The sequence below is a fragment of the Diorhabda sublineata genome, chromosome 2 (assembly GCF_026230105.1).
Source record: "Diorhabda sublineata isolate icDioSubl1.1 chromosome 2, icDioSubl1.1, whole genome shotgun sequence".
NCBI classification, from domain to species: Eukaryota; Metazoa; Arthropoda; class Insecta; order Coleoptera; family Chrysomelidae; genus Diorhabda; species Diorhabda sublineata.
In genome coordinates this window covers 28,147,570-28,159,974 of record NC_079475.1, presented here as the reverse complement: position 1 = coordinate 28,159,974, position 12,405 = coordinate 28,147,570, and the positions used below count along the sequence as shown (strand labels likewise).

At 29.5% G+C, this 12,405-nt stretch overlaps 1 protein-coding gene across 4 annotated transcripts in view; it reads right to left on the bottom strand.

Moving 5' to 3' along the window:
* Positions 1-12,405, bottom strand: part of LOC130453272 (proton-coupled amino acid transporter 1-like) — a 91,151-nt gene that overhangs the window by 16,087 nt on the left and 62,659 nt on the right. For all 4 annotated transcript variants that reach the window (XM_056792911.1, XM_056792913.1, XM_056792914.1 and 1 more), the window contains 2 exons: positions 7,325-7,534; positions 2,935-3,210 (listed from right to left, as the gene is read on the bottom strand). In XM_056792911.1, coding sequence (XP_056648889.1) covers positions 2,935-3,210; positions 7,325-7,534 — 486 coding nt within the window. The remainder of the gene's footprint in view (positions 1-2,934; positions 3,211-7,324; positions 7,535-12,405) is intronic.

Here is a 12,405-nt window from a genome sequence, read left to right as displayed (position 1 = left end):
TGTGGAATCATCTTGAAAAGAATTTATTGACTTTATACATTTTTTGTATGAGGCATTTTCTTCATGTATGTGAATTATAAAATTGAAAAGGAATTCAAATTATACTGAAAAACTCCAAAATTATCATTGGTTATAATTTTATATCCATTTATGTAATTTATATAATCTACGTTCATGTTAATCCTTCTAATTGCGGCTAATAGTGAGTTCTGTATAGTTCAAATATATTTCTATCAAAGGCACATCATGTGGTTGTAATAAAAGTTGATTTTCATTCTACTACCTCAAATTTATCAGAGCATTTACATTTCTTGTCTCCTCGTCTAATCGCAAAACGTTTCCGAAAATATGAACTACCAAGCTTTTCATATGAAGTGACATTATTTCAAGTCTTAAAACTTCAAATATCTCAATAATAAGAAAACAAAAAAAGTTAATTTTTACTACAATGGAATTGAATAATATTCTAATCACGTCACTGTGAATTTGGTCACATTACAAAAATAATGGGAGATTTTCACACTTTTGTTTTCCTTTATTTCTTCTTAATACGTTTTATTTCTTTTCCTCTTATATTTTAATCATCATTTTCTTATATTCTGAATACGTAGTAATAATGAATCAAACTTTTTCAGTAACGTCACCTAAACGCAAATAAGTGCTTAATAGTCTACATCTGATTGCTTCCATTACCAATGCAATGAGAGTGAACTTATATTACAATTAAAACGAAGTATCTTCATTTTATATTATGCTTTTTTTTATGCGCATACCGACAAGTAATAACATTGTTCTTGGTAATCGAGTTCTGATTAGCAACCTCATGTTTGTAACCATAAATTACCAATAAAAAGTTAAGGTTAATATTGTTTATTGAAATACATCTTGTAAAATCACACATTCTTGGAACAAGCAAATATTTTAGAGGCTTTTTTCAAAGGATTAGTTACAGTGAATTTAAATCAGGAGAAATTTCACTATTGATGAATATAAGAAACAATACAATCATATATTGAGAACCAACCGCTTTAGCAGCTAATAGTAATGAAGGTTGTCCGTTAGTTTTTAACACTATAACGGCCGATAGCATAAGCCCACACCCTTTAAGTAAAGGTTCCTTTAAATGAAAGAGTCCTTTACCTTAATCTTTAAAGTGAAGTGGTTCCATAACCGATTTGTGATGGTCTATTGAGTAAAGGCTCCTTTTCGGTGTTAAAAGATGGTTGGTAAGTCTGGCCGTAGTTTAAAAGTTTTTGATAGGAACTACGGACAATATTCTGTACTTTTCCAATATATGTCGTTAAAAAAAGAAACAAAATGAAACGTAAAAGTGTGTGTTGAGGAGTGTTTGTTTTGTCACTAACATTTATTTCAATTCAATTTTTTATTTCAATTATTCAATTCAACAATTATTTTTATTATTTTTAATCGTAGGCATTAAACGTTTCACATGATTGATGCACAATTATTATTTTCAATTGTAATAATTTTTTTTATTCGGGTTGCAAAGTTCATAGTACCAATTTTGGGAAAAACTAATATTAATTGAAGAGGTGAATAAATATGAGGAAATTATTGAAAATAAAGTAACAAACAAATTTTTTTGCAATGAAAAGGTTAGACTTGAAATGGACATTGATACCAGTGGTACATTTATCTAATTTACATTTATTTACTTTGAAAGTGGATTCAAAACGAAAGTGTCCGTAGGGGAAGTGTTCAGCAGTTCCGAGCTAAATAAGTTTTACTTAGTTATTTAGATTTTTTTTATCATTAATAACTTTCTCCTTTGTAAACCATTAATAGAATTTTTTAATTTTTATAATTGAATGTATATTTCTAGAAATGGTTTACAAACAAGGAACAAGAAAGCTATCAATGATAAAAAAGTTATAGATTAAGTAAGGGTATTTTGTGATCACGAAGGATTATGAAGAACTAACTACTTATAATAATTTGATATTCTAGGTCTGTATGTTATATTCTCTATTTAAAATTATACCTGGAAAACCTTTATATTTACTTTTAGGAAATACTAAAATAAATTCTTTTACAAGATATGTATACCATGTGTTATTCGAATGGAAAACTTTCGAAATTATAGTGAACTAAAAATATTGATTCTAGATTACTCTAAATGTGGGCTTAGTTATTCAAAATCTTTCGACAAAATCCATGACGTCATATGTTTCCAAATAATTTTTTCGATGTCGATACATTTTTCGTCTTCGGATTATAATATTTTCCACTTCGAAATTAATGTAGCCATCGTGATGTGAATCTTTTATTATTGAAAAGATGGATCGGTCAGCTTAGAATTCTAACATAAACATAACCTAAGTTTGCATTCGAAGCTAAAGGAGACTTTAATCTGCTAAAGTGAAACATTTCCGACTTTACCTTAAAGTTTAAATTAAAATAACATTTACACTAAACGGCAATTATAAAACGCGCGACCTAATTCAATAGAAATTTTAAATTTAAAGCTTCCTTTAAATGTATTATGAAACCATTCGTAACTACTTTACACCAAACATCACCATGACAATTCAGATTACAACTATTTTTTATCAGACATCAGATTTTGTCTCAGTTTCATTTTGAGAATTTCATTTTCACAGCCTACCAGTTTGAGTTAAAAGGAAGCATTGGCATGCAAACACAGATGCCTGAGATAGACATTTTTATTATTTTCCATTGTTACTACTTGTATGTAGTGTACGCACATAGGTTCGAAATTCCAATAACCCTCATATTCCTCACCATTTTCGTTCAAATAACTATAAGAGATTTGATGGTTTATTGCATTTTTCCAAACTTGTTGAATGGTCCGTTGTGAAAATTCCAATGTCCCCAAGTACTCAAGATAAACACGATTATTACTACTACTGCATCTAAATTTAATATAAGTAATTGAATAAAGTAATTTCTTACCAGTCCTATTCCTTCGAAAGCAAAAACAGCAGTTCCAAAAAACAATGGGATCGTTCCAAAGCTGGCAATATAATTACGCTCAGTTACATCTGGTAGACCATCAGATATTGAATAATATAAAACAACGACTATTCCAACTATCATTAAAATGTTGGCTACTGTGGAAAACGGAGCGAGGTATTTCAAATTTCGTACCAACGAAGGTAATAAAATTGGTACCAAAATTATAACCATGAGTAAATGGACATCTACTTCATAGCCATTATAATTGAGAACCTGGAAAAATATACACGTGAAAAGATATGTAAATTACGAGAAATACGAAACGTTTTAGTAGAAAAAAAAGTACAGAATAACTTTATTATCTATATGAGCGACTGAAATTCTATTTTTCTACACAGTCAACAAACGAATTTAAGCACTTATACCCAGCTTAGAAACTCCTTCGTCATAGAAGTCTGCATTGCTCACAAAACATACCCAATAAGAAGGTGAATTTGCATATAAATTTCGCCAACACAAATTTAGTTCTGCCACTTACCAATCGTGGCGCTAGAGTAATGCAGATTTGTCATTATTGTCAATGTCAATTGTCAAAATAAATAAATATTTTTTTAAATATCCCAAACACTTTCCTGATTTCGTACAGCAAAACAATGGTCTATACAGGATAAAACGTTCACGTTTTTATGTAGTATGTAGTAAGTCTCCACAACCAATTAATATAGTTTTTTACATATATTGGTAGAGTGATCGACTTAAACCACCTTGGCTCACTTGAATTCGTAGCAATATTTTATTTTTGTTAAATCCCAAAATGATTATATTATATCATTTTTAAGATATGTATGATATGATTTCCTGTTTTATTTCTGGTTATATTTATTTACAAATTATACTCTGCGTTCTCTTTGTTAGAAAAATCTGTATTTTGTTAGTTTCATTTTAAAAATGATATTGTAATCATGTCTACTAATTTTCCGGTTTAGTTGAAAATGTATGAAAATATTGATATGTAAATAAACGTTACCCAGTTCTGTTTTTATCTTAAATTCAGGAAACTGCGAAATCAGAACTGGGTGAAATGAATAACATAGAATACAAGTAGATATTTTGTGTTTGTTAATTTAAATGAACCGCGAAAATAAATGAGTTCTGCCACGTACCATCGAAGGCACTGGCATCGAAAATCCGCTAGAACTAAGTTTGCATTTATTCTTACGGTGACGCGTTAGCGCAGCGACTCACGGTGATTAGGGGAGCAGTAGCCCCCCATTTTCCGTGAAAATATAATCAAGACTAAAAAATATGCAGTAGTTGGAATAGTAAAAAGTTCAGCATATGGATTGAAACAAGGAAGAAATAAGGATTTATCTCTGAAAGCACTAAGTGACACAATTTTTAGCAGCAGGTATGAAAGCTTATGAGTACTTCAACAACACTTCATAGATATACTGCACACACTGGAAAATATTGGAGCAACTGACGCAAAAACTGTTGGAGATGCTCACGGATTGATCACATGTATTACCAACTTTGAGTTTATTTTTGTATCGAATGTTGCTTTACACTTTTATGAAAAAACTTACAGAGTTTCAAAGTACATACAGAATCATAATGTATCTATTCATGAAGTAGTAGTAGAGGCTTATAGGTGCAAAAATGCAACGTCCAATCGCTGCCAGTGCCCGCAGCTACTCATTGTAATCAAAGCGGTGTGTTACTAGTCAGTTGTTTATTTTGAGAACCAAGTGAATATCACTAGGTGGATCATCGACTTTAGTCATTTGGTTACACAAAATTTGCTTCAATTCTAATGTCACTTCCAAAGGTAAATTTATTATAAACTTCTACAACTATGTAACGTGTTTTTGGTTAAGTTAATTCTAAGTGTATAAATTGTAAATAAATAGATTCTTTTTTGTCCTTTCTTGCATTCTTGTTATTGTTTAGTTAAAATATAAAAACAGTTCTTGTCATGACTAATTCGAAAATGTACACAGATAATACTCCAAGTACTATCAAGTATCATTCGCCCCCCTCCCTACCTCAAAGAGAAGCTCTGTAATTTTAGGTGACTACCACGTCTACAAAGAAGTGTATAAACAAATCTCAGATGATGGACCAGAGACAAAGGTACATGCCATTGTGTTTAAAATTGTAAAAACATTCGGTGACATTGGGTGAGTTATGGAAAATAGCAATTTTGTATTAAATTAGGAATACAAATTTTATTTTTTCGAAGTTGCTAGATCGATTGTGTTTCTCAGGCAACAATAAAAATGCAAAACTACGGCAGAACTGGGCAACCGCACACACGTCCTATACGGCTTGGATCAGAGTTTTTGAAATTTCCACAATATGATAAAAGGGATGGAAAGGGGACAACAGAAAACATATAACGAGTTTGTGAGGTATTACTATGTATTTTAAAATATTGGAGTAAAATTATATTAGCAATATTAAGAAAATTCCCACTATATTTAAAGTATTTTGCTCTACAGAAATTTTATCAATTACAGTAGCTAGTTTGACATTGAAATTAATCAAATCGATATGGAAAATACCCTTTTTATCAGTTTATTGACAGATCTTGATTGAAGGAGTCCCAGTTGTTTTTTAAAACATCCACTTCATAAGCTTGTCTTTTTAATAAATGAATTTGGTAAAAAACCTACAAAATTACATTATTCCACCATACTTCAGATTATAAAAGAGTTTATCATGAAATTTAGAAATGGTTCCGCTGAAAATTATTAGAAATTGAGGAGCTATTATTGAGACACGAATTGTTTCCCAGTTGATATTATATCAAATAGTTTTCTTAGATATAATTACCTATTATCTAATATTAATAAACTTGTTTTCCAGTTACTTATACTCATTAAATTAAACTGAATTTATGAAGTTGCTTTAAAACGACTCGGCCCAATTGGATAGAATGTTTAATGATTTGGTTACCATGATCAATATTCACAACAAAGCAAGTAATTCAAACGATAATTATTATTAATTATTTTAAATATCATTGAGAGTTTATACATCATATTACGAAATAATCGACGGATTTCAATAAAAACAATCTACCGGTATATAAACTAATTCTTCTCTCAATCTCCCAGTACCAACACCAACGATAAATAAACAAGAAGGAAAGACGGTTTACCTTCTAATGAAAAAATCAAGATAACTAGTGAACTCATAGCCAAAATACATATCGAATCAGATAAGGTTGTGGAGAACAAACGAAAAAGCTCAATAGTAACTGAGTATGCCAAGATATCAGTAGTTCCAATGAGAAGTTTATGAAGACTCCAATTATGTACTTTTCGCTAAACATTGAGGATATTCTATTTCAACACATATTTTTTTAATACCATGCAGCTATTCTTCTACATGTACATGTTTTGTCAATTAAAAACCGCTCGTCCGATGGAAGTTGCCTCATATATGAATATGATAATTCTGATATTTCTTGTATTTGTATGTTAGCCGGGAATATGTTGGCAAATCCGTAAATGTCGTAAGAGGTATCTTGGAAGCAAATTATGAACAGGAGTGAAGTGATGGGGGTATTTTCAATTATTAATTCTGATTGTTGAGTATTGTTGTTGTCTGAAAATTTGGGCTTTCCCAGAATTTACCAATGCTCAAAAAAATGTCTGTTTGGTATGATTTATTTCCCAGCTTTTGATAATGAAATAATCAAGCTGAGTTCTGTTTGGATGATAATTCATTGGTAGAAATGAGACCATAAAATTTTTCATTCAAAAATGATTTTGTCGAAAAAGCTTCAAAAGTAGACTATAATCGCACAGAAAAATAATTTAATGATAAGACCCGACATTTATAAAAACAATTCCAAAAATATAATGTTCATGTATGAAATAATATTAGAAATTGCTTTGTTACTAGAAAAAACTGAAAAGTCAAACTTCAATATCTTATTCCACAACAATATTTGATTAAGCTATACTCAATCATATTTCATCTTTTGGGGTAAATAACCTGGGTTCGGACTATTTTCCAACAGTTAGGAATAATCTTGGATACTTCAATACGTTTAATGAGTGAATTATTATTTTGAAAACATCTATATTCTGAAATACATTAGTTTTAGGAAATAAATTAATGTTCAAAATTCTTAAGTTAAGAAAATTGATATGTACTTGGTGTAAAATTTTTAGTAAATTTATGAATGAACATCTTGAAATTGAAGTTGCAAAAAATTTCTATCGCATTATTTGATGTTAAAATCAACATTATATTTTTAAAACTCAATATCTTCATTTGTTATAATGAAATATGAGTTCATATATCTATTGTAAATTTCAATTTGTATAAAAATGCTAACAAAAATATTTTATTGATAAAGAATTATTCATCTTACCTGTTTCATGTTGTCGGATATGAAAACAAAATAAACACAGCAGAATCCAAGTTGTGTAATGCACAAAAACACATTTACTGTTTTCCTGGCAAATACCGACATACGAGACAGTTTAGATGGTCCTTTTTCGAAACATAATTCGACAGTTTCTGCAAAATCAGGAGATTGCTTAATTTGATGTCTAGTCTGGAGAGTTTTGGCGGCATTCAACTGAAATTAATAATAAAATTGATATCATCAAAATTTCATGTCAAACTATTACACTAGTATAACATGAAAATCTTAACCAATAAATGTTGTTTGAAAGGCCTCATAACAGCTATCATCCGCTTCTTAGATTATCCAACGTCAAATGTCCCAGTTTCAGTTTTCTTCAGGTTAATTTTGCTACTGATGAGAATAAAATTTACATTATTCATATAATGCAAGGTCAAATTCCGATAAATAGTATGCCGTATAAACTCTGCATTTTTTCAAAATATATATAATCATGAATAAATCATATTATTCATTACTTCATTATTTAATAGCAATCTTTATCATTCATATTTGTTTATTATATCATGTTATTTGTTATATCATTTACCTATACATGGAATTACGAAATTTTTCACTTGAATATTAGGTATATTCTAACCTACATTAATCATATATTAGGTGAGAAAACTTGAGAAATTGACATTTTTTAAGTGATATTTTGTAAAACTGTTTTAAACATTTTCTATTTCAAATGATTTGGAAATATGTGAATGTTTACAAGAGCTACGAATTAAAAAAAAACTGCATTTTTATTTTCTTCATCTCCATAATCCAAATTAGACAGTCACAACGTTAATAACATTTCAACCCCAATTTCCAGCACCCATACTGTACGGGTTCATTGATCCTTGTTGGCATGACGAATTATAAGTAACGAACACATCGATGCTTCTCTGGGATACTTTGTCGATAATTTTTATTATATAATTATGAATACAAAAGAAAAATTTTGGAATATGTCAATTTTTACAAGACTTCATTCAATTTACTCTGATTGTTCCTCTGTTTAAAAGAGATATAATCAAATTCACATTAAATTCTAATAAATCTGTTGACTTCTGCATATTTTCTGGCTGTTGAAGACAATATATTATTGAACAAAAAATTGGTGACATATTTAATAATATCGCGTTAATTGATTAACTCAACTTTTATATGAAACAGAATGTTATAGAACTTCTAAATCAAACTGTTTTATAATTCTATATTCATTATTTTATCAATTTTTATCGTGAATTTTGATATGATTATTTTCTAATAAACTGAAGTATCCACTATTAAGTAAAGCTGAAATTTATTATTATTATAAAACTAACGACCGATTGCCTCGGTCCCAGCCATTGCCAAGGTCATGGAAAAAGTCGTTAACCAGCAAATCTTAAAATATCTTGAGTTTGCTAACATCATCAACGATCATACGTCTTCTGTAAACATAGATCAACCGGGGACTTCCTGACCTACGTCAACAACGAATGGACTGCTATTGAAAAATATGGGAAATCCAGAGCAATTGCACTGGACATATCGAATGATACTCCTCCGAGTGGTCCAATATAATCCCACCTAGAGCAGTTTTTGCAAGAGTTACTCCACAGGCAGATATGGTTCATGAATACCGAGTTCGTCTGCAAACGCCCTAAACGTCAATTTATTGTCTTTCCCAAACATTACAACGTACACAAGTTCAAGATGATCAATATCCAAAGGCATCTCCGCCACTAGAACTACTCGAGTGTAATATGATTTGTACTTGCTTTTTACATAAAAAAACGTAGCTACTATGTAATTAAATCGAATTTATTGAAAGCTAGTTGTAATGTTCGAAAAAATAGTAAGAGAGTGGTTAAAAAGTGCGTCATATATAAGGTTCATTTACTCACTATTTTTCAGTTTTTAGCTTTATTTATTAGCTGATTTTTAAGCAAATTATTAGTAACTAATAGTTTCTGTATAACTAAATTTCCTTTAAAATTATGAACCTATTTGATTACAATAAACCTCAACAACTTTGTGATAATTAGATTTTATTCTTTAAATCATTCATCATATTGATAAAGTATGGTTTTTGAAAAAATATTATATCTTATTGTTTCTCCCATAAATAGAATTGTGTTTTTAAATATATATTTCAACCAGATAGGGGTGGAAACTTTTTGCGCTTAGTTAATATGAGGAATTGATGTCAAATTTTTTGGATGATTTTATTAATCCCTTGCTTTCCCAGTGTCTTATGTAGTAGCACTTAGATGCATATGGTACACGAAGAAAATAACTTTATTGGTTAAAATAATTAACGGGTGAACTGCTGTGCTACGTTTAACTGTCAGATGAAATATTGAGTTTTCGACATGATTCATGATTCCCTTAAAATCACCCTTTCGAAAAACATGTTTTTATATATAATCAAATTAAAGAATGAAAAACAATTCCTGATATAAGGGTAAAATGACCGACGATAAAATTAATAAATTATTATTCACTCCAATATTTATAATTAAAGCAAATAATATTAAACGTAACAAGGTATTTTCTAAAAACCGATTTTTGTTAAGTATGAGTTGACAGGATTTTTCAGACGCGAACTTGAGAGAAATATATTGACAAAATAAATGTTTCTGTATGTTTTCTCATGACCTTTTGGTAATTAAAGCCTATGAGGAAATAGAAAGCTACATTGATTCGATAATGTTGGAAGAGAAGAAAATAATTCTTGCCTTATCTTAATTTCTAACAATTCTCTAAATGATTTATTGATAAAATGTAGAATATATTGAACGATTTCTCTAATAGAACGTCATAAAAATAACATAATACACAAATTATTAAATTTTTTCAATTGAGTCTTATGATTAATTCAATCTAGCATTATTTCTACCGCAGACTGCGTAGTAATTAAATAATTATGTTGTGAAAATGTTATTAGCCTTTTCATTCTGACCTTGATATTAGTATATTTCTAAGAAATTGAAGTTGTTGAAAAAACATAATATCGAATATGTTATTATGATTTCAAATTGGTATTTATCTCACGTTATGCAATTACCATAATTAATTTTGATTTAAATTATGTAACAAATTAAAATTATTAGTACATTTATGCAAAACTTATATGTTAATTAATAAGAAACTTCCAGAAAGATATTTTTAAATGAAAGCCGCAAACATGGGATTAGGCGTGACAAATATTCAACTAATGTACGATTCTTCTTTAATTAATTCAGAGAGAAGTCAATTGTAAGGTGTGAGTGAGCTAAAGAGACGCTTTAATTTTGTTATCATTCCTTCTAATCATGGATGAACCAGCCAAAGAAGTGAGCAAAGAAAAAAAGAGAGCACAATAGGATTCACGAGGTTGAGACCGATATACATAAACAAACTAATGTATGCTGTCGACTTATTAATAGTCGCTAACAGAAAAGACTACATTACAGAATAGGGAATTGGAATCATGAAATGAAACAATACCAACTGCAGATACTCATAAAAAAGACAGAAATAAAGGAAATATCAACCACACCAGAAGTAATAACAGTGTAGATACAAGAACAGAAGAAGAGCGTTAACAAGCTAAATTATCTAGATACTCCTCTGAAGAGCGTGACCTTTTTGTTGTGAGATGGTTGTAACCACTGACTTGTTTCGTCGTTATTCTTATATTATAGTAGAAATCATTTATTTTGATATGTTTGACATACCTCGTATAATATGTTACTTATAACAAACGATTTAGTATTGGGTTATAATCAAACGATATAGGCATAATATAACAGAATATCAATATAAATCAATATAAATTATTTATAAATACATTAGAATTTACGAAAGGAATTCTTAATTATTGACAAAATTCTTATTTTACGTGTGTAAAAACAATTTCCGGGAATTTTTAAATTAAATGTATATATTTTGTTATTCCATAGTTTGTTTATCTTCTCTATAGCAGAATTTTTAATTTATTTTCCAAATATTGTAATATTTGTCCAGTGTAAACAACAATGCAATAAATTATTAGCAAGAGCTAAATATTTATTTTTGAATTAAAAAGACTAACTAAAAAATTTTTATGGTATGTTATGTGTTACTATTATCTAATATTATTTAATAAATTATTTCAATGACTACTGAAGAAAATCTAAAGATAAATATTTCACATTTTGATATTGAGTATCTGCATTGTTCGTTATTCCTAAAAATTTCCAAAATATAAAAATATCTCGAATGTGAGCTACTTGGTAGAATATCAATGAAATATTTACTTGATATTTGATTTACGTACAAGTGACTTCTTCCCACCAATCGATTCGAGCTTTTCAAGTAATAATGAATGTATGCGAGAGTCATACAGAGACTCTATATTACTCGAGTGTAACTGATGCAAAGTATGCCTCAATATAACGGTATGTCATATGACGATCTTGCGCTATCAGTTTACGCACAGCATCGATGTTTTCTGACACAATAGCCACTTTTGGACCATCTCCACGAAATTCATTCTATAGCAAAGTGCGACCACGATTGAATTTGAGAAACACGTGGCTCGAGATGGTGCTTCGTCACCAAATGTTGAAGTGAGTTGATCGGCACACTGCTGTGAGCTTAGTCCACGTCGAAAGTCATAAAAAATATTTGTTATTTTTGACCAAGATGAATGCTTCAAGTACCTGTAAACAACTCAAATAACACCCGTATGGCAACAGGTTCAGGGTACGTTCACCATTAGAAATGTCACACTTTATCTCAGATTTTCAGAAAGTTTCAAAATTTATTGAAACAATACTTTCCCATGAAATCGCGTCCGTCATGTAGTACTTATTTACAGCGCAATAATTAGTGTTGCCCTTTTTCCATCTTGATATTTCATGATTTAACGACGTTCTAAACTGCTAAATTTTGTAGCGAAGCATTATTATGTTTGAAGATAAGTATGAATATTTTCTGATTTGCCAGAACTAATTTTCTGATTACTTATATTCTGATGATAATGTTGGTGATCATGAAAAGAAACTTATAAACCACCTTTCAGACACAAAACAAAAAAATTA